The 26,803-nt window shown below is 42.5% G+C and overlaps 1 protein-coding gene across 2 annotated transcripts in view; it reads right to left on the reverse strand.

Moving 5' to 3' along the window:
* Positions 1–20,857, reverse strand: part of DOCK10 (dedicator of cytokinesis 10) — a 166,114-nt gene extending 145,257 nt beyond the window's left edge. Inside the window, exon 1 of one of the 2 annotated variants that reach the window (XM_026073062.1) lies at positions 20,798–20,857. In XM_026073062.1, the coding sequence (XP_025928847.1) occupies positions 20,798–20,827 (30 nt within the window). In that variant the 5' untranslated portion in view covers positions 20,828–20,857. The remainder of the gene's footprint in view (positions 1–20,797) is intronic. The other variant, XM_026073063.1, reaches the window with a different exon arrangement.
* Between the last annotated feature and the right edge of the window lie 5,946 nt (positions 20,858–26,803).

Consider the following 26,803-nt stretch of genomic DNA (forward strand, 5'->3'; position numbering starts at 1 on the left):
TTACTTATGTTTTGGATAAGCGTTCAGAGTTCATCCTTTTCTATCGCACCAAAATCACGCGGTTCTGCTGAGTCCTCTTTGACACACTTTGATACCTATTTCTTCTCCTTCATTTGTTCTTTGTGCAAATACCACAGTATCATCTAAAGCCAGGGCATCTATGCTGTGGCAACTTGGCAAAATTTACCGGCTTGCTGCTGTAATAACTCCACTCCAGCTATAAATGACTACTGACTTCAGTAGGCGCTTTAGAAGAATAAAAGTTACAGCTTTTGGTTCATCTGTAGTGCCTAAGCCCCACGACTAAATGGGGAGATAATGGAGTACAGTTGAAACACTATGATGGAAATGGCAAAGAGCTGATGTTTACAGCACAGGGAAACGTACAGAGGTAAAGTGAGACTGAAAATGTCTTTGCTTATAAGAGTTTACAACTCAGATGCACAGGATGTGGATTGGTAAATGCAACCTTTGGGGGAGGTAGGGGGGGAAAATGGCATTTGGCACATACAGGTATTTATGCAGCCTGCAAAACAAGCTCAACCTCCTCTCTGCAGGAGGCAATTACCTGCTGGGACATCTAACTTTACCGAGTAACCTACCTGAGAATTTCAGTGCATATCAACTTCTATAACAGAGAAAAAAAAAAAAAAAAAGGAGAAAAAAAAAAAGGAGGTATCATCACACAGGGTACTTCACCATCAAGCACAGTTTATACAGTGTTGTGCCATGAGAATCAGAAGCAAAGTTTTAAATTTCAAAAGGTGCTTATTGCATTCAGGAACTCTCCCACAGACAGAGGAAGTAGAGACTAACAGAAAGCACCCAAGACCAGTACTGCTACGTATAAGCCTAATATTTTTAACTATTCATATTCAAGGAAAACAAAACAACACCTTGATTTCCTTTCTACGATACTCAGTTATTGGCTAAAAATCAATGCATAGTTTTTACATGGAACTTCTCCTAAAGCACCTCACAAACATCACTCATTTAATCACTCTTCCAGGATATAAATGTGATCCCAGTAATTATAACTCATATGAATAGTACTATCAGGCAGAGGCATGACACTATTTGGACCAAGCATTTTATCTAGTTCTACAGTTAGCTGATGGCCCATTCGTCCCGGGCATCTCGTACAGACCCAGAAGCTGCATGTAATCCAGGCTGCAGACCCAGCCACAGATGCTGCCACACCTGAAAACCTCCCTTCCCAATTATCACATTATGGCATAACCTCTTCAGCATTTCTCTCCACAAAATCTCTGCGACATTAGCAGCATTTTTTGTGTTTTGCAAATGAAGAACTTATCCCACAGAAGTCTAAGTGACTTGCCTAGGGTCTGGTCTCCCACAGAGCCTGTGGTGGAAGGACTGCAGTACCTCACTGCCCAGTCCTGAGCCGAGGGCTTTAAGTAAGAAGACATAAAGGTAGCTTTCAGAGGAGATCCACCAACAGGACCTACAGACACCACAATAGCATGAGCAACAGAACAGCAAGCCGCTAATGCTAATGCTCCCGCTGCTGTTTGGATCAGTGTAGGATGGTGCAGTACCCCGCCGAGCAAGGCTGGCACACGCTTGGGGCAAGGGGCTTACACAAACCTCCTGTCACACAGAGCAACTTGTGGGCAGGCCAAAACTGATTCACAGAGATCATTTGCCCAAAATTCAAAGTGATTACATAAATCTGCAAAACAAAGTCCATTCACAGAAATTTCCTCATCAGAGAAAGGGCAGAAATTTGCCAGGTGAGCTGTCTACCCTCAATAGTTCAGCCAACGATATTTTGAGACGGTTCTAGTCAAGGTGATATGTTGGTACAGTTCAGTTCGGAGCAACTCTGAGCACTTCTGGAATCAGCCCTACCATTTCACCTCCTGTGAAGCCCTACCATTTTACAGCACAAATTGTTCTTTTGGAAGAGTAGTGTCAGTCTTGCATTTTTCCATATCTATCTTACACGAGTTACTTACACAAGTAACTATTCCACACACATCACCCTGGTACACATGATGAGCAGCTCCCTTCAACAACAAGCCACATGGCTAGTGGTTATCACCCACAGCTCCATACATAGACCCACAGTTCCAGTAAAACACCTGTAAAGCTCTAATCTATACCGCATAACTGGCAAGCATCTGAAGCAAGTTACAAAAGCAAAATTGCAGTCTCTACCCTGACGCAGAGGAAGGTCACTTAAATTCTGGTGAAGCACTTTATCTTCTCTCAGCACCTTCTAGTTTAGCACCTACATCACCCTTCTAACACAACCAGAGCTGACGTGTTATCTTCTTAGCAAAGGGAACTTCCCTCAGAGACATCACAGGTCCTTGCCTCCAAAGTTTGTTTTCCTAAAAGCTTGGAAGCATTTCCAAGGAAAAACAGAGGGAAAAGTTTATGCAAGTTTGAGAGTCTCTTTGTGCTCAGTGACTTGAAAATAAATAGTAAACTCCTAACCGACTTCTGAACAATCAGCATCAAGACTGAGGTCAGATAGATGAAATACTCTAAAAGGCAGTCTTTATGGAAGCCTGCTTGACAAAAGATGCTAGTCATTGATGTGCCATTGTATGTTTTATGCCTGAAGAAGGAATGGTATAAACTCAAATCCTTTGGTGAGCTTCTTTTAATGAGTATCTAAAGCAAAGAATCTGGACATGGTAGATACCACATTGTGGTGGAATTTCACACTGCCACAAAGGCAGCGTTTCCAACACCTTCCCCACCCGTCTGGTCACTAGTGGAGGGCAATGTGACTATAAGAGTCTTCAGGAACTGCCCTGTCCTCTTTTCTAACACAATTACGTCCCAAAGCTTTCATATCCAGCCCAGGGACCTACAGGAGACAACACGCTGCTAGGCTGAACCACTGCAATCGCATAATTTGAGAAAAAGCTTTGAAGTGCATAATGCAATCACACACTTATTTCAAAGAAAGCTTACACTCACAGTTGCTGAAAGCCACCAACAGCATCAGTACCTTCCACTTCTAGCACACCTTTTAACTGAGGACTTACAGCCTTTTACAAGCATTCATCCACTGTTTCAAAATGCTGCTTCAAAACAGTTAAACATCAGAAACATTGGAGTCTCAAGCATGGCAGAGCAGGCCCAGGGGACTTGCCAAAGGTGATGCAGAGGTAGAAGTATGCTGGCTTTGCACTTCTCCAGCTTCCATGGGCTATTCCTTGGCAAACTGGAAAAGGAGACATTTACTTCATTAACTGGTCAATACAACTTCTGAATGGCATATAACTTTTTTTTTCTTAAAATTGTGTTTCTTTGTTGCAACTACCCTTGGCTAACACAAACAATTCTTAATCAACTGTACTAAGTTACAGTCAGTGTAAACTCCTCATGTAGTAGAATACAGTTAAAAGTACTGAGAGGCTGAAATCATTCACCCAGCTCATTTCTCATCCTCTTATCATACAGCACTAAGCAATGCTTGTATTATTTGGGAGGGTACCTTCTGAGCGCTGCCATAAAACCACTACGATGTCACCTGGCTGCAGAGCAAACAGGACTGCAGAAAGTGAGTGTCTGGCACCCTCTAGGGAGTAGTACATGCAAGGCAAATTGATCACCACTTTGCTCTCCTGGCTGGAGATCACAAACAACATAGATTAAACAAATGACTGTTTATAAAACTTTCTCTTTACATCCAAAAAACTGTGACTGTACTACTTTTAATAAATAATAAATATTTACCTTTAAGTGGTTTCCAGCAGGCTAATGACAGAAGCTGGGCTAGAACCCAAAGCTCCTGAGCTCCAACCTATAAAGGGGGCTCTTAGACTATATGTGTATTTTATACTTTGTATACAAAGAACAACTTGCATGCAGAATAACTGCTGCATTCTTACTGCTAAGAACGGAGAGGTGACTGCCTGCGGGCTGCCTATGCAGCACACTGCTGTACACGATACAGAAAGCCTCAGCACCTTCCCCAGGAGCACCCGCACCCTGCCCACGGCGCGGCCCATGAGGGCGACGGTGCAGCGGTGCCGACGAGGGTGCCCTGCAGTGCCGACGAGGGTGCCCTGCTGCCACGCACAGGCGCCCGGCTCCATCACATTTTGGCTTTTCCTGCTGAAACAGAAGCCATCACGTGTGGGTGGCGGGGAAGTCTCATACTGCAGGAACGGGGAACGCATGACTGCAGGTGCTCATGCCACTTCTCAATATTGTTTTCTTACTTTTTTTGTATTGATGCTTGCTGAAAAGGATTTTGTAGAATTATGGGGTACTCTCAATTTCTACCATGCCGTACATTGCCAAAACTAACCACTGATGCAGAGGTTTTCCACTGGCTGATCCCACAGCAGTTTATTAATGAGATCAACACATTGCAACAGCTTGACAGATAAGAAAACAGAGACAACATGATAAAAAAACCCAAACGACTGAAGTAAGTGGTTTCCAGGAGGCTAATGACAGAAACTGGGCAACAACCCAGATCTCTTGAGCTCCAACCTATAAAGGGGGCTCTCAGAATATATGCGCATTTTATGTTTTGTATAAGAATAATAGCTTCTATGCAGAATAATTGTCACATTCTCATTTTCAACTCATTTGACGCATCCTGCTGATTCTCAAGTCATTTCTCGCTTTGAAAGGTAGTTTTCTATAATTACAGTCTCAGTGAGATCAACAGGATTCTTCTCAGGTACCGTTCTTAGATTAAGTAAAATGTACTCCATAGAAAGTGACTAAAACTTCTTTAATTCCATGCACTTTAGTGGCTTCTGAATTTAACAGTAAATATTCAAAAGAGTGGGTAAGAGCATTGTTGTGGTTTCCTTAAGTATATACCAGGAAAAATAAGTATTTAACCTATAATACAACAACAACAAAAATTTAAGAACTTTTATTATCCCGCAAAACTAGATTATTATTTGGAGCTACAAAAATTTATCCTTTCTGGCACAACATTAAGCGAAAACACATATTAAGATAAACTTTGGAAAGAGCATTTACCAGAAGTTACAATTAAGGCCAGGTTTACACTTATGAAGCCAATATTGCTCAAATAAGTCATAGTAGAAAAAACAGACACTACCCTGATGGTCCCCTGAAAAAAAATGGTAGCTCTAAGACTGTACAAGAAATCACTATAGAGAAAAAGTCAGAAAATTTTTACCCCTTTTCAGAAAGGTTCATATTTAACTTAGATGCAACCCCTCAACCAGTATTAACAGCAGCTGGTCCTGCTTCCTAGAAGACTTCCATTTCATTAACCCAACAGAATAGAAGAGCAAAAAAAGAAAAAAGGAAAAAAGCTTAAAAAAGCCAAAAAAAGCAGGGGAGAATTAGGATAGAGAAAAAACAAATATCACAATAGCCTGTTTTCACTCTAATACGTTAATTTTTGTTGCAGATCTTGCAGTCCTAACAGAGCACAACTTGTCTGTTACCCTTGTTATGGTTTGAGATTTCCATGACTACAATACACTTCCAAAGATTTTTGTCTAGGAGATATGTCTCAAATGAATTTCAAAGACTAAAACATACGTAGCTACATTAAGAGCCACTGCTCCCACACAAGAACACACACATCCTCCATTTACTGCCCTGGAACTAAACCTACTGCTTCAGGAGCTACTGGGAAGAAAAATTAGCAACTCTAGACAAGCCACAAATGTGTAGCAGACTATTCTTCTAATGGCATGCTACGTGGCTCTAAAATAGCTCAGCAGTAGCTAATGAAGTTTTAAGTACAGCATATGGGTTTGGACCAGGTGCCATTTGTACAGCAATGTTCTCTGTATTACATGGCCCGGAATATGGGTTGAATAGCACAGTGGTTTAATGAACTACCCTTTCTCCTTTAAAATATGATCAAAAGCCTAACAAAACAGTCTGAAAACTCTCACTGACTTCAACAGGCTTTGAACAAGGCCCATAAAAACAAGTATTCCTGACAACTCCACCGGTTTTCAGGGAGTGCAACCTAATCTCTACTTCTGTATTTCATGTAACAGCCACAGCTCATCTCAATCCAGAGTTAGTATTTCTGTTCAAACATAGGCCAGGAATATAAAGCAAGAACACAGAGAAACTAGAATTAGTTTCAAAAAGAAGCTACCCAAATCTGGAGTAAAGAAGCAGAATTTTAGCACAGTGGTATCTTATCAGAAAAAACATTTCTTATTCCAATTTCAGTCCAAGCCAAAGACATCTTTCCACTCATGACCCCGCTAAGAAAGCATAACAAAAAATAAAGCTGCTACATACTCGAAACACATTCAGTCTCGCATTATTTGAGAATATGATCTCTTTTTTAGCTCATGAGAGAGCTTGCAATGGAAGGCATCCCTTGGCCTGCTCCGATCTACTCATACACTCTTACTTTCCAAACAATTCATTCAAGTAGTAAAAAATGTACGTCTCAAAATTTGGGGTGGAGATTTAAATGAAAGAGAAATTTTCATGTTTTTCATATGATTTAACAAAGAAAAATGTTAACAGTTTAACATCAAAAAAGAGTGGAATCAGATATTAAGTCAACGGGGCAGGCTTTACACACAAATCCAAACTGCTTGCACAAGACCGGGTGCAAACACAAGCCAACTAGATAGACCAGAGAAGCAGGGCTCTATGAAATACTATTGAGCACATGGTAAAAACATTTAGGGAACTGGAGTGTGGCAGTCAATGGCAGCACGGGTGGCATGTGTTGAGGAATGGCCATAAACAAGATGGAGGGGACATGTGACTTTGGTCTACTCTGTCTCCCCCTCATTGGGATGCTGAAGTCCACATACACCAAGTTTCATCAACTCCACTGACCTACAGTCTCATTCTCCAAGAGGGACTGAAATAGCTCTTTTGCTCTAGCACATCACAGGTGGCCCGTGTTGAAACAGTTGACTTTGATGGCATCTCCATCTAGGTCACAGCTTTCCAGCACAGTCTCCCACTCTTTAGTATCTCAATCTTTATTGTATCCACTCAGGAGCAAAGCATATCTTTTATTTGGCTGCATTAAAAAGGCAACGTTTTCTGTGTGTGTTTTCATCATGAAATCAGACCAGAGGGGTTACACTGGTTCATTTGCTGCCTCCCAGTTTTGGTACGCATCCTCCCTCTCTCTTTCTCTCTCTCAGGAGAGAGTAGTAGACAGCACCTTCTACCTCCTCCAAGTCAGACTACACATGTGAAAGAAAGGCAGCAACCAGCACCAATTCCTACTGGCTTCTGCACAGGCCATTCACAGGAAGCTTTTGGATTTTCAAGCCAAGAAACAAACAAAACAACCCCTTTTCGTACTCTCTTGGACTGTCCCAGGGAGCCAGGAGTTAAGCTGCCTAAAGCATTCCAGGTTAAATCAATACATTTTTAATTCAAAACACCAAATGCCTTGGAAATAAGCATTTCTATTGCAAGCTAGAAGTTCATCGGCTGCAAATGACAGGAAAGCGCTGGATGCAGTGGCCAGTGACAGAATTGCAATGAACTATCAGTCTGACAAGCTTGAGCAGAATTCAACAGAGTCCTACATATAATGCAAGGTATTTCTAGCAAAGAAAGTATTAATACCACTACATTTAAAATTAATGACAATACCACCCTTGGTGAGGCATCATCTAGAATACATACACAGTTCTGCTCACCTTGCAATAGGAAACAGTTGCAGAAAACACCAACGTTTCATTCCTTGATCATGTTAGCTGAAGAGTACCTGGTAGTGTCCAACTGTCAGGCATCCCACAAAAAACAGACACTGACATACTGGCTTGAGTCCAGTGGCGTGTCAACAAGATGGACAGGGGCCGGAAGACTTGACATGAGGAAAGGCTGAGAAAAACAATAAGTTTGTCCACCCTTAAGAGAAGGCTGTCAGGAAATCTTACCACTGTCTTCAACTACCTGATGTGAGGGTATAGAGAAGACAGATCTAGACTATTCCTGGGGATGCACAGGGAGGAGATGAGATGCAATGGAAAGAAGTTGCAACAATGGAAATTCCAATTAGATATAATGAACTTTTTTTTTTTCCCACTATGAGGGTGAACACTAGAACAGGTCACCACAGACTGTGGGATCTCCATCCCTGGAGATAGTTAAAACTTGACTGGACGAGGCCTGAACAACCCGATTTAGTTGGCCTTGTTTTGAGTGGGGAGCTGGACTGGACAACCTCCAGAGGTTCCTTCCAATCTAAATTATTCTGTGACTCTGTAGTAGCACAGTTTATCCAGCCTAGCAAAACAGACCCTGAGTTTGTGCCCTGTAAGGGAGAGTGGGAAAAACAGCAGAAGAGCTACCTAAGCCAAAGGCTAACAAGAACAAGTGGCCACATGATCTCACTTTGCAGAAGGTCATGTTTCTAACCTAATATTGGGAGCCTCTTCTGTTCCTCCCTGTCAGGCTTCTTTCAACTCCAAAGTCAGCTGTCTAATCCCTGCTTATTATTTCAAGGCAATTTCACTTTGAGGCAGGCTCCATATGCAAAGAGTTCAGCCAGGAACAAGGAACCAAAAGGCACAGTCTCACCCAAATTCCAAACATAAGCTTCTACAGCTGGAAAATGGAAAATGAGACAAAATGTGGATGAAGGGAGAAGAGAAATTTTACTTTGTATTTCCACATACAGGGGCCAGCAAAACTGTTGTATCAGGTGCTGATGTCCCATCATCCCACTCCCCCCAGCTGAGCAGCTGCAGATGCATCCTTCTATCTGACAGGAAAGATCCCACAAGAAGAATATGGATTACCTCTGCTATCAGTATAATAATGTGTCTTCTGATCCTTTTTTTCTTACCAGTGCCAAGAATCTCATGCTAGTCTTTCCCAAAGTAGAGAGGTTCAGGATCAGGACTTTGGAATTTTGGCAGGCTTTAGCAGAAGGATCTTGAAAAAGAGAGTTTTAAATGCTGCTTAAAAAACCCAAACCTGGTGGGTTAAGCTGCTGTTATCTGGGTCCAGGGGGAGCAGACTAAGCAGCCTTTGCCCTTTTCATGGTGCCATGTACATCCCAGCCATGATACTTCTAAGACTAAAGAGTGTGGAGTAAATCCTGAATTTCTGCACAGAAATCCACATACATAGGATCCTCCTAATGTAAGCATTAGCTTCCACAAGACAATCAACTCTACAGAAACATATATGCTACTATGGCACAACCAAAGTCCTCCTCTCGATTTCAGTGGGGTTTGAGTGGTCCCACAGCCTTGCTCAGCTGCTCTAGAGCCTCGGGGAGGCTCCTGTCCCCACTCCTCTCACACCAGCCGGAGTCCAAGCTGCACAAGGGAGCAGCCAGACTGCATCTAGTAACAGTGCACACAAACTGCGAGGTGGCTCAGGTCACTAGTCCTCAGCAGGATCCTGTGTCCCTCTGCCAGAGGCTGTACCTAGAGCAGCTTCTGCACAGCTTTGCGGCCAAATCTCATGGCCTGCCTAAGCAAGCACCCAAAAGCCACAGTTCTGCCCTTATTGCTATGGAAAGGAAAAACCACCCGAAAATGCAAAACATAACAATGCAAAACTCCATGCTGCCCCATTTAGAAAGTCTTGCTTAGCTTTTTTTTCCCCAGCACAAGAACGTGCTGGAAGAAGGAACTGAGGAACAGCTATCCTGGAATCCAGTGAGCTATACCGTGGCATTCAGCCCTGGGCAGCTTTTGTTTAACATGTGCTTTTAATTTCATGTCTCCTGTTAGGGTTTCACTCTTTTACTTGAACCCCAAAAGAGAATAAAGCTGTATTTAAATCAAAACTAATAAACCTAAGCTGCTGGTATCAATTAACATTTACAGGGCTCTTTACTCAACTAAATAAAAAATTAGCAAAAAAACACCCAACTATAAGTTGTTTGGTCTATATATGTTAAGCTGTAGCACAGTCTCTAAAAACATATGTCTTCTAAAGATTTTTGCCTGAAATACCAACTAGAATAATATTTTGATTAGTAACATGTGTGTTTTGAAAGATTAATACTGAACTCAAAAGGAGATTAAAATATGAGTAGAAACTGTGAGCTAAATACACATATGTGCAAAGAGTTTTCATTTTCACTGAAAGAAATATCTGGTTGCAAGTCATTTGTTTTTATTACTGAAGTCTGAATCATATCTGCTGTTGGTATTTCTTATTAACCGTTATTTACAAAAAGAATCATGTCCTTGTAGAAACCTTTCAGAAAGTTCCTGAAAAGATTTGACCCAGCATGTGACAGAAACGATGTCATTCTCTATTTTATTATGACACATCTCAAATGTACTTCTAAGGGATTCTAATAATTTTAGGCAGTACCCAAACATTGACCCTTTCTCTGTTTAGTTTTCCAGGACTTCTCCGCCCAAGTAGGAAATAAAGAACAAAGCAGCCAGATAGCATTTTTTGAGAAATCTTAATTATCTACGCCTGCAAATGTATTGATGTATTTTAAGGAAGCAATCTGTTCTCTAACTGTGCTGAACATGCAATTGCATTTTTAATGAGATGATTAACTTCCTGGACCACCCCCTTGCTCTTCTACTAACAGCTGGGCATTCGCTGGGCTTCTGTCCCTCAGTAACTCCAGCTCAAATAAGAAAAGTGCAAATGCATGAGTAAATAATTTAAATGTTACAGACTACATGCTGGAACTTCATCCCTAAAGGCCGGTGGGTTTTTTGTTATATACCCTATCAAAAGTCTTCACTACAATGTGTGATATCTAAGTGTATATATGACAATGCCAGATTTCCTTTAAGCATACCCCTTTCCTTCAGGCTAAGGAAAAGATTTTCTCTCTTAAAATTTTGAGAGAAATTAAGATGCACAGATAGCAACTGTTCAGTCCTACAGTTTACTCCAATGTGTAATTAGTGGTCTAAGCAGAAGAGATCCAAGTCAGAAGTTAATGATCATTTATCACTGTACATGTAATCTTACAGCGATTTCATGGCAAAACAGAGTTGCAGCCAACACAAGAGCTCTCACCTTGCTGTCATTTATGTTTTTGTTAAGAAGTTGAGCAAGTTAGGAAGAGTTTAACTTAAAAAAAAAAAAAAAGGAACATGCACCTAAATAAATACACTCTCTCAGGCTTAAGGTCAGACTCAGTTGCAAAGCCCTGCTCTTAATACCAGTGCCTTACTCCTGATGTAGTAATGCTAAATTGAGCAGAGCTGCTCTTCCTCACAGCAGCATGCAGAAGCAAAGGAAAAGGAAGCCACAACACTTCACGTGGGGCACCGAAGCACACCGCAACCCCCACCCAGCACAGCCAATCCCCCGGATCTCACTGCTTTGTGAAGCGGCACCTTCTAGCACTCCAATCTTGCCCATCAGCAAGTCTGTTATACCCTGACAGAAGGCGCTACCCTAAGTGAAGGCATCCTGTGGAGCCACCAGTCACACAAGCGTGGGCTACTGCAAGCCACCAGGACCAAGTATGGTGAAAGGTAAGGGTTACCCGAAAGCACCTTTTGTAAGTTCAGTTCCATCCTGCTATTGCTTCCACCCTGGCCTGTAGATAGCACTTGCCTGGGCTTTCAAGAGACAAGAGTATAAATCCATCTCGAGAAAGTAATGGAGAAGATGGATCCATCATCCTGCTCCACAGGTAAATTCATCTGGTGAGCTGGGAAGCACATCCTCAAATGGCACTACCATCCCAACTGGACTTACGAGTGCTGAGACACCCAACATCTTCCTGAAACACACAAGTTCTGGAAGGTCTAACCTGATCCAGAAAAGCAAAACACCAGTATGAGCCCATACCTTAGAGCTAAATTTAACCCCAGCTTTCCAACCCAACTATGCAGATATAAATCTGAAGAAGCTTCAGTGCACCCAAAAGAATTAATGGAAAATTCTGTATTTTTAACCAGAATCCACTCAATCTTTCTAAAGCAACAAAAATATTTAAGTTTGGCTATTATTGACACTGTCCATCCCAGTGTAGCTACAAATGTTGATGCCCCAGATGGGTTAAGATTTATGAGAAAGTCAACAACAACAAAAAACACAGAACAGGAAATAGTAAATGTTTCCTGCCAAGCTATCTAAAAGCAGTCATACAGTCAGCACTTACACTTCATTGGTTTTCACTGTTGTTATCTTACAGTTAAAAAGAAAGAAAGAAAAAAAAAAAACACCACACAAGAAAAAACACACACACCACACACCCGAGAAACCTGCTAAGCTGAGCCCGCGATAGTAACAACAAGAAAGCATTATTCCTTCGCTGTGGTTCATTTCTTATTTATTTTCTGCACCCTTGAGACGAAGGAAAGTATTTCTAAGGGGTGCTTGCTAGTTAACAAGGGCAAACTTGTCTGGCATGCTGGTGACAGGGAAACACCTGGAGCATGCGCACAGCAAAGAGAATCACACCAGCGTCTTTTTGCCTTATCCTTATTGCTGTATACATACTAACAACAATTAAGTGAATTAAGCCATAAGCTTAACATGACTTCCACGTATTTTTCTTCAAAAAAGGAAGAAAATCTTCATAAACAAGATTAGAGGAGAATGGCGTACTAATGTGTTCATCGTTCAGTATTCGAAGCGCTGATCTCAGCATCGTCCCCCATTCGGCACGGTTTGGCCAGTACATTGAAACGTTAACTCAAAGCCTAGCATTTAACAGGACAACACAACACAAAAAAAGGGTGTTTTTTTTTTTTTTTTTTTTTTCCATTTTTTTTTGTTTTTTTTTTTTTTTTTTTTTTTTTTTTTTTTTTTCCTGACAATGTCAAGGATGGTTTCCTCATCTCAGTAAGAGATGCACACTCCAAAACATGACAAACACACCCTCACACACACGTACTCAAACAACAACAAAAACACCACAAAAAAATAGGCAGATTTCCAGGCAGCTCCGGTTATTAGTGATCAGAAGCCTTACCCCCAACAGCCACACTTAAAAGACAAGGAAAAAAGATAATCCTCCTGGGCCTAAATACTCCCATTTACTATTATCTATCTAAATACTGTAGCATTACATGAAAGCATATCTAGCTCCTCTGTTGCAAGGCTGCAAGCTAAGAAAGGGCGGGGGGGGGGAGAGAGAGAGAGAGAGAAAAGGGGAAGGAAGCACGTGCAGAGAGAAGTTTGGATTTCTTTTAGTTTATTCAGTTTTAATTCCTGTAATTCTCATTGACTAATCTATTAATACCGTAAATACAGCCTCTTTTTTTTTTTTTTTTTTTTTTTTTTTTTTTTAAAGTTTCATCCCTCTAACCATCGAAGTCAGCTGACACGTGGCCTCCCTAATCCTGCAACTGCAGCAGGGCACAGCGGTGGCGAGCCCCCGTCCACGGTCTCTGCCTCACATCCCCTTCGAAGCGTGCCCACCTTCGCCGCTGCGCGGGCGTCACAGGGGTGCTCATCCACAGATGCCGTCCAGGAAGGGACTCCCAGCGCCAAGCACTCACCTTTGCCGCTTACTGTGGCCGCCGGAGCCGGGGGAAGCGGCCACATAAAGAGCAACGCGCCACTGCTGTGGCGGGCAGGCTTTACAGCTCCGCTTTTCAAACCCCAGCCCCTGCTACCTCCTATTCCTCCTTACCTGCAGACTTCCCCAAAATAAAGAAATTCACAGTTTTAAATCTGAACCCTGCCTGATTCTTTAGGATTAGGAATTGGGTTCTTCTGCAAAATGCACAGGGAAATAACGGCAGGAAGGAGAAGCCCAGGTGGGTCAGGACACAGAGGCCCTACAGGAGCTTACTCCAGCAGAGCCACAGGCCAAGGTCCGTCTGTGCAGGCTAAATGCCACGCATCTCCACTTAAAAAACAGAAAACCCATGTATGCTGCATTACTCCAAGGAAACAGATGTTAGTTCTGGCTGCTACATGTTTACTTAAGTCTATTAAAAAAAACCAACACTCAATCTATTGATATATCAATATCAAGACATTCCACCGTAGTTTAATTAACCTGGAGTCACCAGAATAAAAACTCTTTAAGGAAACAAACATAGCAAAGAAGCTCCTCTTTCAAGAAGAGTCACTGCCTATTATTTGAATTATACTTTAATTACTATAACCATTGTAATATCTATTACCTTTATTAAACTTTTTTTTAAATGCAAAATTTTATACTAAAGCTGGGAGAGAGACTTATTACCCAACGCAAAGGCTTCACATGGACAATATGGGGCAGGGAGTGGGAAGCATGGCCAGACAGTGTAACACAGCATAGTTGTTCAGTTAAGAGAAGGAGCAGCAAGATTACTAGTTTAAAGAACTGGCAAGAAGAATTCCCAGAAAAAAGTGGGTTTGAAGATGGTGTGGTTGGCAAGCAAAGATCGGGTGCCAGACAGACAAGTGGCGTCTGTTCCCCGCACACAGAGAGGCATTAAGGGAAGCTCAGGGCAGAGTGGGAGACAGACACAGAGAGCAGTCAGGGCTGGGGACCAGACAGGGCGAGGGCAGCCAGCAGCAAGTGGGAAGAGAAGAAAATGAAGAATTGAAAGCAAGATGTAGCTCATGTAGTGCTTGATTAAGCGCAACATATGGAAAAAAAAAAAAAAGATAAACTTCATACCATGGAACATTAATTACTGCATCCTGCTACACTACTGCTTATCCTGCATATAGCACTGCAAATAACATGCAACTTCTATCTGAAAGTGGTCTGCAAACAGTTATCCTTTTTGGCTCATTTGTATAAAAATGAGCCAAAAAGGTTCTTTTTTTTTTTTTTTTTGCCAACATCCACTGAAGGCAGTGTTACTACATAAAAATCATCCCAACTTTTTCCATTTCCAAAACAAGCAGATCTAAAACATTCTGATTTGCTGTGTTTCATGACCTCCAATTCTTTTTCAAAGTCTACAGAAACACCTGAATGCTTGGGTACATACTTGAAGGGAAAACAAACAAAAACAAGTAGCAGGAAGTTTGAGAGAGATGCCTGAAGAAAAGTTATCACCTAACTAGACTGCAACTTTCTGTGTACATTAGAAACTTCCCAATGTTGTTGTTAAACCACAGGTTATTATTTGACTAGAAAAGAGGATAAACTAAGTTTATGCTGAGCTTCAGTTTGGCATGGTCTCCTAAGCTCAAAGACAGCCATAGCTCCCCCAGGTCTAATGAGAACTAAAGCAATGAGATAAGTTCACGCAGCACTGGAGAGACCTGTATTATCCAATCCTGCTTAACGTTCCATGACTTGGTTTCAATCAGGGTTTGCAATTGTAGCTGTTTAATTAAATGGTGTTAGCAGAACAGACACACTCTACAATCACACAGCTTGAAGAGAAAAGACAACCCTTCCACACATAGGACCATTGCTTACAGTGAGCTGCCAGCTTTGTGAAACAGGCACTTTCAAATGAGAACTTTGTATGATATTTTACTTCTGCATTTTTACTGCGGTTGCTGTACATGTGCGGGTGAAAGTCCACCTGCTACAGATGAACAGAAGAAAAAAAGTGTACCGACGTACTCACAACTGGGACATGATAGCTCAGCACATACTTCAGCATGCGCTGCAAGTGTGTGGATACAAAAAGATACAGATCACGTGATATTCTGGACTAAGTAGCAGCCTACTCAGTACTGCATTTAGCACTAACTCATCCCTCCCCTGTCCCTGCACACCGAATCAGGAGGTCCAAGGAATGATCCAGAACTTGTTTTCTCAAGTTTTCCCCTTGTCAATGCACACTTCTGTACCATGCAGTTTGTTCAGCCTAGTTTCTAAGTTCAAAGCCACAAAACAGTTCCACTGCAAGGATGGCCAAGCCGTCCCTGAACCCAAGTGGCCCCCGAAACACTTTTGAGACTCTGGACACATAAAAGCAGCTTCAGTGCCAGGACTGTCATGCAGCTGATAGCGATACATGGGCCTGTGCACATACAACCYTCCCAGGACCCTTTGATACATATATGCACACACTGACTGCAGACACACCTGGAAGCCCATGCTGTCACTTCTCCAGTTACTATTACCCATGCCATCTAACCTGCTGGTGCTCATTATTTTCAGCCCTTCATTTTGTGCACTCCCTCCTTCAGCATTCATATCTTTCAGATGAACATACACTGACTGACATTTTGTCATGTCTCCCCACAGGCTCAAACCACCACTTTCACGAACTCCTCACAAGGGGAGGCAACAACAAGGCAACAACAATTTGGCCCACTGTCTCAGCTGCTACATGGATAGTTGCCACCCCAATCTGTATTTCACCTTGTGAATCAAGGTTCTCTAAACCTTAATTTTTTATGCTGCTTTTCTCTAAACACTTTCTCCTAATACAGGCCAAGGACTAAGAATGCCTGGAAGTGAATGCAACACGCCAGGAAAATGGTTTTTGTTAGTAGGCACACTGTATTTCTTCTGAGACTATTAAAATCAGCTGCCTGAAAAGCTTCTGCATCTACAGTCCCTTTGTCTTACAGGTGGCCTGGGCACTTTCACACAAGCCAGGGTACACAAAGGCTCTTCTAGCTTAAAAAAAGAGCCAGGAAAAGAGATGCAAGTTTCAATCTTCAGAAGAGATTGCTATACATGCCACAAGCTAATGTACAGCCCGCGCAATGCAGCAGAGGCATTCCTAACCAAAGACAGCATGCCCGGCATGTGCCACGGTGCTCACACAGCGATGGAGAAAGCTCCTTCACCGGACAGACTCCAAAGATGATTTATTAGCTAGATCAGCATGGTCCCACCAGTAGCCCCCAGGCTGATTCCAGCCCATCACTTTTACCCTGAAAGACACAACAAGCTCCTGTGCCCGCTCACAGCCCGCCTTAGGTGAACAGGGGTGCTGCACTGGCTCCCAAAGGGGGAGAAGGAGAACATGGAGGGGGAGGACTGTCCACCTTCCCCTCCCACAACCTGCACCCACCCTTTTGCACAGCACCAGGTATAAATATCTTTCCCTTTCTCTGTGGTGTTGGCTTTTGGCTCTCCACTGAGGCCGCCATGGCTGGCGCAGGGCTAAGAGGGCCAGAAGGCAGAAACCACAGTCAGGGCTGGAGAGAAGATGAGGAGGAGGCGGCAGCAGCAGGGATCTCACAAAAGAGAAGGAAGGAAGAAGTAGTTTGGGGGTTAGAAGCCACTGAGGCACCATCACACACCACTGAGGCCAGAGGACATCATGGTGGTTCTCTCCCCACCTCTCCTCAGGCCCCTTCCCCCTGAATATACTTGTGCCATCCTGCACACTGGGGACACATCACCCATGCACTGAGTGCCACCGATGGGCCCGTTCTGCCCAGCTCCCACACGCAGCAGCACTAAGCGCAACGGCAAGGAGTCAGGAGCCTGCGAGGGCTGGAGTGGATGTGCTCAGCGATGCGTCCGCTCAGATCCTCAGCGGGGAGCATGGTGGCCTCGGTTCCTTCTCCACCCTTCTCCAGGCAAGTACAGGCACAAGACAAAAAGCGCTGAAGGGATGGCGGTTGAGAGGGAGAAGGGGCAGGGGAACATCTGAATACCAGGTAAAGCAGGGAAGGCAGGGAAAGTGTCTCCCACCTAAAACCTGAAGGCATTTTGCAAGAAATTTTCCTGGAAAATTTTTCCTGGGCTGGCATCAAAACCAGAAAGTATCATTTCAGAACATACAAGCATGAGAAAATACCCTAAGTCATATCCACTTAACTTACCATAAATATGCAGTAAAACACTGAATGTGCATAGCCAACAAGCCAATAACATACAGGCCTCTTCTGCCGAAATCACTCTCTGCTACCTTTAAAGCAGACGACCTCGCTGCTTATGAGGCGGGCAACTGAACAAAATAGTCTCTCATTAGGCACCAACTGATTCAGGTAGGTGCCCCCCGATACTGTTTGTATCAAAGCAGTGTAAACACTCTACTAACATGTTCAACAACAGACAATGCTGTCAGAGATGCCAATTACGGAAGAAGGCAAGTATTTTCCATGAATGCCAGCTTAACCTCCTCCAAAACAGCTATGCACCATGCCCATAATGAGGCTGAGAGGAAATGGGAGGGTGCATTTAAAATAGAGATATGAAACCTTTTTTTTTTTTAAGACAAAAATTTTCATACCATCCACACAGTGGCTCCAACAACAAAATCCAACAGCAGCTAGACACACTCAGCTAGACACCAGATTCTGGGGCAGAAAAAGCCATGGGGCAGAGAGGGAGGGAGCATGCAAACAAATGGAGAGGTGCGAGTATGGCCTGACTTGTACCCAGTATGCACAGGCATATGAGAACAGTGGCCCACTTTAATCCCAGGCAGGCCATACACCCGAGGATTTAAGTGACAGTCTTTGTACTGGCCCTATATTGAATGAATTCTAGTCACAGACTGCATGCAGAAAACACACCAGGAAAGAGAAGGTAAGGGGAATTAATCCTAATATCAAAAGAAATATGAAGAAATCAACACAGGTGTTGCAGAACAACTGCTGGTAACTACCACCTGCTTTTTAAAGGATTCTTCTTAACTAATGCAAAAAAGAAAATCCATGGGTTGGATTTTAATTGAATCATTCTTTGGGAGTCAGAGGAACCCCAGTGGGGAGGGTAGGATTGGAAATCCGGTGATGTTTACAAACCCTCCCAAGTTGTCCTAGAGTCCCCCAAACCTCAAATCAAAGGAGAAGATTCTCTCCACTACAGAAGTGCATTTTCTTCAGTCTCTGCCAACCCCTGCTTCCCCAGCCTGCCAAAATACAAGACCCCCCCCCCCCCAAAACTAGAACAAAAGGTCACTGGGGAACTTGCATTAAATACAGACACATTTAACCCGTACTTAAAGTGCTCCAGCTAGCTTTTGGAGAATAATTTTTCTTGATCTCATCTCCGCTGAGCCATTGGGCTCACCACATAGCTTCAACTTAGGCTTAGGAAAAGCATAAGCACATATTATGAAACATTCAAGAGCCCTAAATTTCATTCTTTCTTACAAATTTGAAGAATATTCATCAAAATCAGCTGACATGCATGAGTTTATTCACAGAGGCAAAAGCAGGTTCATCAAGCAGAAAATACACGAGCCAACAATGCATCTAAATAATGACAGTTTCAAAAAAAAAAAAACCCACCCCAACATCTACTATGTTAACCGAAACCAAAGATAATAGACCAAGATTTTTCTTTTTTTGCTGTGCTAAACATATTTAGTCATCCCAGTTTCAGAGAGAGACATTTCTGTACTACTCTTGTCAATAAATAGTAACACTTTGAAAGGAAGCTTTTTTCCTCTATTGTATCTAACTTCATTGCATTCATTAAATTTCATTACATCTACATCATTTAATTTAGGTCAACATGTCAAAGTAACCTAGAATCATGTTTGCTTTAAGTCAGCCAACATTACTCTCCAAGATGAACAGCAAACAAGCCAATTTCAGACTCAGCAATAGAATCGCCTTGTACTTCATCTACCCAACACAAAGTAAGAAGCAGAGAACTACAGTCACAACTAAGAAAATAACTGTAATGTTGACAGTTGGCTAACTATCTATATAACGTACATATCAACAGCACAGCAGCAACAGTGGAAGAAAATCTATTAATTAGCTAAGTGATAATTTAAAATGAACTTGAAAATTGGCATAGCTTTTTCAATTTTTGAGTCCTCTTGTCTCAAGTCTGCAGAAATAAAACACTGTTTGGCAGGGACGGTGGAAGAGAGGTAGCCATCTCCATTTCCCCGTATTTGCCTGGGATCCCCATGATGGTGGCTGCACTGCACATTGCTGTCTGTACAGTAGGAAACTGCACATGTCAAAAACAGCCCAGATTTCCTCACTGGGTGTATCTTTCTACAAGCTTATGGCATATCTACATTGTGGCATCTCAAAGCACTACCCTGTGCTCCAAAACATGTAGTATTGGGGTTCCAAGTAGAAAAAACTTCCTGAGTTTCTCTGGTGAGAGAAAGGCTCTGGAAGGCTTCGCTGATGTGCGTTATCGTGCGTCACTACTGCAGCTCGGCACTGCTGAGCCTGTCGTGTTCTGCACAGAACGGGACAGTTTGGGGAGCACCCACTTACAATATGCAGGCACCCAGGGGATTGGGCAGGCAGGTCTTGTTTTCTTAGATTTTAGAGGAGAAGGAAAAATTGCCCTTAGATTAGTGAGACTGTGGAGCAGTCTCAGCCAGGCAAATTATTTGGCTACATGTGGCAGGATTGCCCATGATAGAAATGAACTCAAAGATAATAGTTCCAAGGCTCTGTTAGAGATTTACTGCATGATCTTGAGCAGTCCCTATTGAAAAAACAGGGATAAAGCTGGCATTTGCCAGTGTAAGAATGCACAGCTGGTATAAGCCAGACAAATGTTCATCTAACTTCAGAAAGTTACTGTCGAGTTCTGTGAAATGCAGTCCTGAACTGGAAAGCACTATGCATACATTAAATAAGCCTGTTATTTGTGTAATAATCACATCTGTATCACTATTTCATAGCCTTTTGACCTTGTACTAGAAATGTTACAAACATGTTTTGACTTCTAGCAGTGACATACACACTGCAGAACTGCCTGTTAAAAACCACAACAATATCAAGCCTTCTCTCTGCCCAGCCTCCGGCCGCCACAGCTCACGCAGGGCTCAACAGCCCCGATTCTCCTGCTCTTTCCTCCTGCTATTCGTTCGCTCCCTTCCAGACCCCTTATGTAACCTTGGGTTGCAGGCAAGGGAGAAGTTAATGCAGCTTCTATAAACCAAGATCATTTCAAGTTACTCAAGCTGATTCACTTCCCATGAATTTAAAACAAAGTGTTAGTCAAGTGTCAGATTCAAGACATTATTAGAAACTCTACATTTAAATCAGAGCGCATAGGTCTCACAATCTACTAAATGGCTGCCTGGGGATTTCATATTAAGAGCTTATTTGCACAAGTTTCACCAACCTGACCAATCTTTCTTGTAGCTCTCTTCATTTCTTTCCTTCGCTTTGTTGTCTTCTTCAGTTTCTCTTTCCCCACAAAGTCTTTTCTCTTCCCCCCCATTTTCTCAAATGTTTTTAACCTTTCTAGACCATTTTCTTCCTTTCTGTCTGTCTCCCCCCCCACCCTCTCTGACGCTTTCTTCCCTTATCTCCTTTCCCTCCCTTCTGCATCGGTTTTCCCCGGTGCAAGTCTCAGATGAAGTTCCTAGAACCGCTCAGGAGAAGAATTTGGCCCTTTTGCCCATCTGCAGAGGAGGCAGCCTCGCAGCTGGAGAATTTGCAAGCTGTGCATTCCTGTCCATGCCCTTTGCTTGGGTTTGCTCTTGCATCTGGGCTCCAGCAGCCAGCTGAAAACCATCAGATCCTTGTCAGGTCCACACCGCAGCAATGTCCTTGGGACATAGCTGAAGAACAGCTATGAAATTACTCATCAGACACCTCTGACATTGAGCAAACTGCCGAGAAAAGAAATGGGTTAAGAACAATGTGGGTCTCACCTTTTCTTTGAGGAAGCAAGTGATGTCACCCAGGTTACTAATGAAAGTTTGGAACACAGGCTCATGAGCAAGGTTCACAGGTAAAATACAAACACGTTTAATGCCACAACATGTTAGGAAACTTCTGTAAATGTTCCTAACACCCTAAATCTACCTGACAAGCTACCTGTCCTGAACAGACTGTAACTGATCTCCAATGCAAAGGCTCAGACAAGCAAATCTTCTCACAGCATCTAGACTGCAGATATTACTCCATCATTCCTGAATACTAAAGAAACTCTCACTGCTCCCCCCAAATGCCAGAACAGGGACAAAGCTTTCACTCTATGCATATGCTTTCATCTTTGCTTGCTTCTAAGATTATTTCACTGGGCTATCACCTCAGCTTCAATCAAAGGAAAAAAAAAAAGAAGATAAGAAAGCGCAAATAGATTAAAAAGTCTACAAAGAAAGAGACAAAAATTTAGTAGATGGCCTGTAAAGACTGTGCATGTACACATATGTACAACCACATATAGTCTATTTTCTATATAACAACACAGTATGTTCACTGTCTGTATAAATGCCTTACTTCACTTCACCCTGGACAAACACTAGAGATCAGAATATCATCAGAAGAAAGGATCCACTCATACTTCAGTTTCAAAAGTACCTCTGTCTATGGAACAGCTCAGTTAACTTTGTTTGGAAGGTACAGTGCTTTCAGGGTAAACTCCATTTCATTCATTGGCCTTATTTTGTACGTGGAAGTCCAATTCAAGCATAGCCATGTGATAAGAAAGGACCACAACATGACCCAGCAGTATAAGCATTGTCAGAGCTCTGTTATCATGATCTGGGATACTAAAGGAATGGGTCTTCTTTTTGATGCCACACTAAATATAGATTATTCATCTTTAGAGACAATGACACAAACAGTTTTGGTTTCACTTTTTAGAAGATGGTGAAAAGAAAGCAGAGGATGTGTCACTGGAGTCATAAAGAAACCACCAACAGTTTGATACCTACCTTCGAAATTAAAAAATAGTTCTAAAACTAGAAATACGCAACTATAACACAAATCAATTTTTTTATTACTTATAAAGAACATGCCACATCAAATACACATTTGAAATGTGTAATCTGCTCTTTCAAGGAAGAATTATGCAGGCCCAAGGTAAAACAACAAAGGAGAGAAAGCCCGTTTTTGCCAAGAGAAGGCCATGCAATCCCACACTCCACCGTGGAAACACAGCCAGGAAGAGGCCATTGGACACCACAGCTTTCTGTGCTCAGCTGTTGCATGATGGAAAGAAACCTCTGCCAAAATAAAAAGACACGTGGAGCAACAGCCCAATTCCAGACTACCATTAACTTGTATAACTATACAAGAGAGAGGAGGAGCAAGACCCTCTCACTAGTCAATTATATATTTTAAAAGAAAAGTGTTACAATACTTCATGTAAAGGACGAGTACCGCAGCCAGCAGCACCTAGACAATTCAGCTGAGGTCTGGAAATCATGGCATGACATAAAGTTAAGTGCTAGCTAAGCAGCCACCAACCTGCTTTCCAGAAGCAATGACCAGCCCCTCCTACTTTAAAAACTCCCAGTAAAATACTAGTGCAGGTGCAGGCAAAACAGACAAATGAATTTGCCATTTGCGAGCACAACTACTCAGCTTGAGTGGGCGGCTGCACTTAGTGTTCACAGAGCAGTTATCAAACAAGCATTTTCTATTAGAAGATACAAACAATTCTGCAACAAAGTTTCAAAATACAATAAACTGTTCACCTCCTGCCAGATGATGTTTAAAGCAAACCTATCCATTTCACTGACCAGTCTTACAGATTGCCTTTGCTAACTAGAAGAGAGGAGGAATTGCTCACAGGAAATAACCAGGCAATCACCAAAACCACCTGAGGTGCTTCTGCCCCCCCACTCCACCTGCTGAAGAGCTGGGTAATTAATGCTGAATATGTTACTTCTGTTAAACACTGCAGCTACTAATCCCTACTAAACAAGACCGACACATATGGGACACCTTCAACCTCTGTTCCCACATTCTCTCTTTCAGAGCACTGAAGAACTTTCTCTCTTAGAGAGTTCAACTCCAAGTGACAAACACATTTCTATTTCTACCATCCCCGTTCCCCTGATTACTCTGGCACTTTTTCCTGCCTACAAACAGCATTTTGTGCTGCACACTAGCAGCTGTTTTTTCCACATTAAGTGGATAAGTATTAACAAATGAAAAGAACAGGTAAAGTACACAAAAGAAAAACAACACACTTGAAGACAGTAAAGGACTAAAACATAATTCAATACTCTACTTTTCTGTAATACAGTTAATGTCAAACAGGCATTTGATCCCAAGGCTCTTACCAAATCACTACGATACAAAAGACCCCATTGTAGTTGCTGTTATGCGAACTGCTGACAGAGGCCCAACAGCAAGTTAATACAGGACATATGCAAAAGCAGTACCAGAAAGTTTAATTCACCCACCTTTACACTTTCCCTGCTTGGTAGCAGCCAGATATTTGCCGAGACAGCAGCTGTGAAAACTTGCAGGACACTCTAACACAAGTCAGGTTCAGCATAACTGGAACCCAAGATGCAGGTACATCCTGGACAAGATGCAAGGAGAACCAGTGCATCCCATGATAAGCCCAAAGAATCGATAAGAACTTTGGACAAATATGGACTTTAAAAATTAGCATTAGAGATCAGAAGCTGAGATGAATGTCCATTATTTTATATATATATATATATTCATGTATGCATTTGCATATATATAGTGTAAAAGAATACCTTCTCTCTTCAAAAGAGGTACACCACACCTACCCCTAACACACATTTCCCCTACAAACCAGGTAAGACGGGTTAAGAAGAACACAATAGCTCCCAGTATTTCTCACAGATTACACTGTACTTTTCTCTTCTAGGGGAATATTTGTTTCTGGTGCAAAAAAAACCAGTACATGTTCAGCCAGAACACTGAGGTCCTTCCAGCCCCGGCACCCCGTGCTACCAACACGGAGACGGTGCCTGCCGTCCCAGCGGCACGGCCCCACGCTGCAGCCCTCGGCCCGGCTGTGGACAACCCGCAGTCCCAGCTGCTGCAGCCCAGGGATCTCCTGCCTGTTAGCCAAAAAGCGATAGTTACTTGTGCACCTCCTTAGTCAAATACGCTGCAACTTGCAGGAGGTTTACTTAAACTACCCCACTGTTTCTCCCTATCTTCACGCTAGGGCCCAATTTCTCATAGTTTGTGGAGCTAGAAGAGATTTAATTGTAAAGACAATAGCTTTGTACCCTGGCATGAGGTTCTCAGTATGAGGAATCATTTAAAAATTTGCCTTCCACAAGCAATGTTACTGGCAACCCAAAACAATATCGTGAAAAGATGGTGACTTCATTAAGATTACCTGAGACATACATATTCAACACAGCAAGCAACCAAGACTTCAGAACCATTACGCCTGCTGGTGAATAAAATGTAACATCTGGAAGTCCCTAACTGCCCCCACTGAGGAGTATATCTGAAACCAGAATTGGGCCTGGCTTCTTTAAATCTTAACTTTAGTATCTTTAAAAGACCATCTTTGCAGATCTGACAGCATTTGCTTTAGAAACCAAATCAAAGGGCCTGATGAAATCCAGCAACAGCACATTTCATCAGTCAGCAGGAAGTCAGACTCACAGAAATGATATACACTGGGTTTTGCCCCACAACTAAAGTCTTGATGTTTTAAAGAGAGACTGAATAAAACGTAACTCAAATGCATAAGTAGTAATTAACTGTAACATTCTTAAATTAGCAGTGCAAGGTCTGTTAGCAACCTCTTAAAAAACCCACTTTACTCAATGGAACTAGATCATCAAATTCAGATTTGCTTCATCAGTCTCAATCCCTGGTTTTCTTGAATTACTGCAGTTGAGACAGAGCACAGTAAAAAAAAAAAAGTGCTTATAATATCATCTCATTTATAATACTTTAAGATGCAATTAGAAAATGCACTAGTTTAGCCAGTACACTGATTTAAATAGACTCCTTAGTGCAAGACTACTCAGCAAAGTGTTTGAGCAGAGCCCTAACCAAGCTTGATGGCTCCTAGACTGTTTCCACAAAAACTTTATCAAGATAATGTATCCTATCAGACAACGGCCCAAATTCTCATCTCTACATGCCCAGAGGGCAAGACCGGGCAAATCTGCCAGTCATATAGCTGTGCAGACACTTCAGGATTTTGTCAAGGGCAAAGGGCACGTAGACCTTTTCCAGGAAGACAGGAGAGACAATAAGCTTCTACCAAGCTTTGGCAGGTCGGAAACTTGGAAGTGTTTTATAGAGACTTTTAGAGTTGACTTCAGAAGCCCTGCAAATTTGGTGACATAAAGCAAGCCACCTGTGTTTGGTGCACAGATGGCCAGGAGGCGTGAGCTGGCTGTTGCCGCCTAGCGGAGCAGGCCATTCTAGCGCTGCTCTCCGTTCTCAGCGGACAAGGCCCCTCAGAGGAAGAAAATGCCCACTAAGTTTGTGGGAACATAGTTGCAGAAGTTGTTTCCTGTTTTGAGGAGTGAGAGGGAGCCAGTAAGTTGCACTTAGTAACTTCCCTGGCATGGAATAAACTTTGATTAGCGATGACATTTCACTGACAACTTACTTTCTTCTTTCAGCTTTTACTCTACTTAATGAACTATCTTGCTTGAAAAACTAGAAAGGAAAATATGTATTTGAATTACATGAGTCACAGAAATCATGATATACTTATCATCTGAGAAGGAGTCATCTATCCCTCATAACACATGGCTTTAAAAAAGTCCACTGGGGTCTTAATATAAAAATGGCTAATAAATGATTCTCAAAGGTAGATGGACATTTGTTTGTGAACCCCAACAATTTGTTATCCATGCCTAGCAGCTAAGGAAATTCTTTCTTACAATCACGTAAGAGAATAGAAAATTATATTAAAGTAGTATAATAACAGTTTGCATCCCTTTTATGCTATTCTAATGCCTGGGAGAGGTGGACATTCTGGCCTCACGCACTGTGATTTAGAAGAAAAAGCCACCACAGAGACTAGGGGCTCCGGGCAAGACTTCGCCCCCCCCTCCAAGGGATTTCCAGTGGAAATCACCACAAATGTATGCACATTTCAGTAGTTATAATTATATACAAGCACCCGGGCTGTGAAGTACCTAAAAATCACACAACTGACAACTGCTTACTCAAAGTGTTTGGTTCCCCCCCCCCCCATGCACATTAGGCTTATTTTGGCACTGATATTTGGGTCTTCATATTTCACTTAATCTGCCTGTGCAAAGCTCACTCAGAAAAAAAAAAAAATAAATAAATAAAAGACAGAATTCAAGTGAAAGCGATGCACGGCTCGCTCTCGAGCAGCCAGGCGCAGCGCCCCGCCGACCCCGCTCCGCGCCCCCGCTCGGCCCCGCCGCTCACCCGCAGCTGGCCGCGGCCGCTGGCG

The sequence above is a fragment of the Apteryx rowi genome, unplaced genomic scaffold (assembly GCF_003343035.1).
Source record: "Apteryx rowi isolate R43461 unplaced genomic scaffold, aptRow1 scaffold_36, whole genome shotgun sequence".
Classification (NCBI taxonomy): Eukaryota; Metazoa; Chordata; class Aves; order Apterygiformes; family Apterygidae; genus Apteryx; species Apteryx rowi.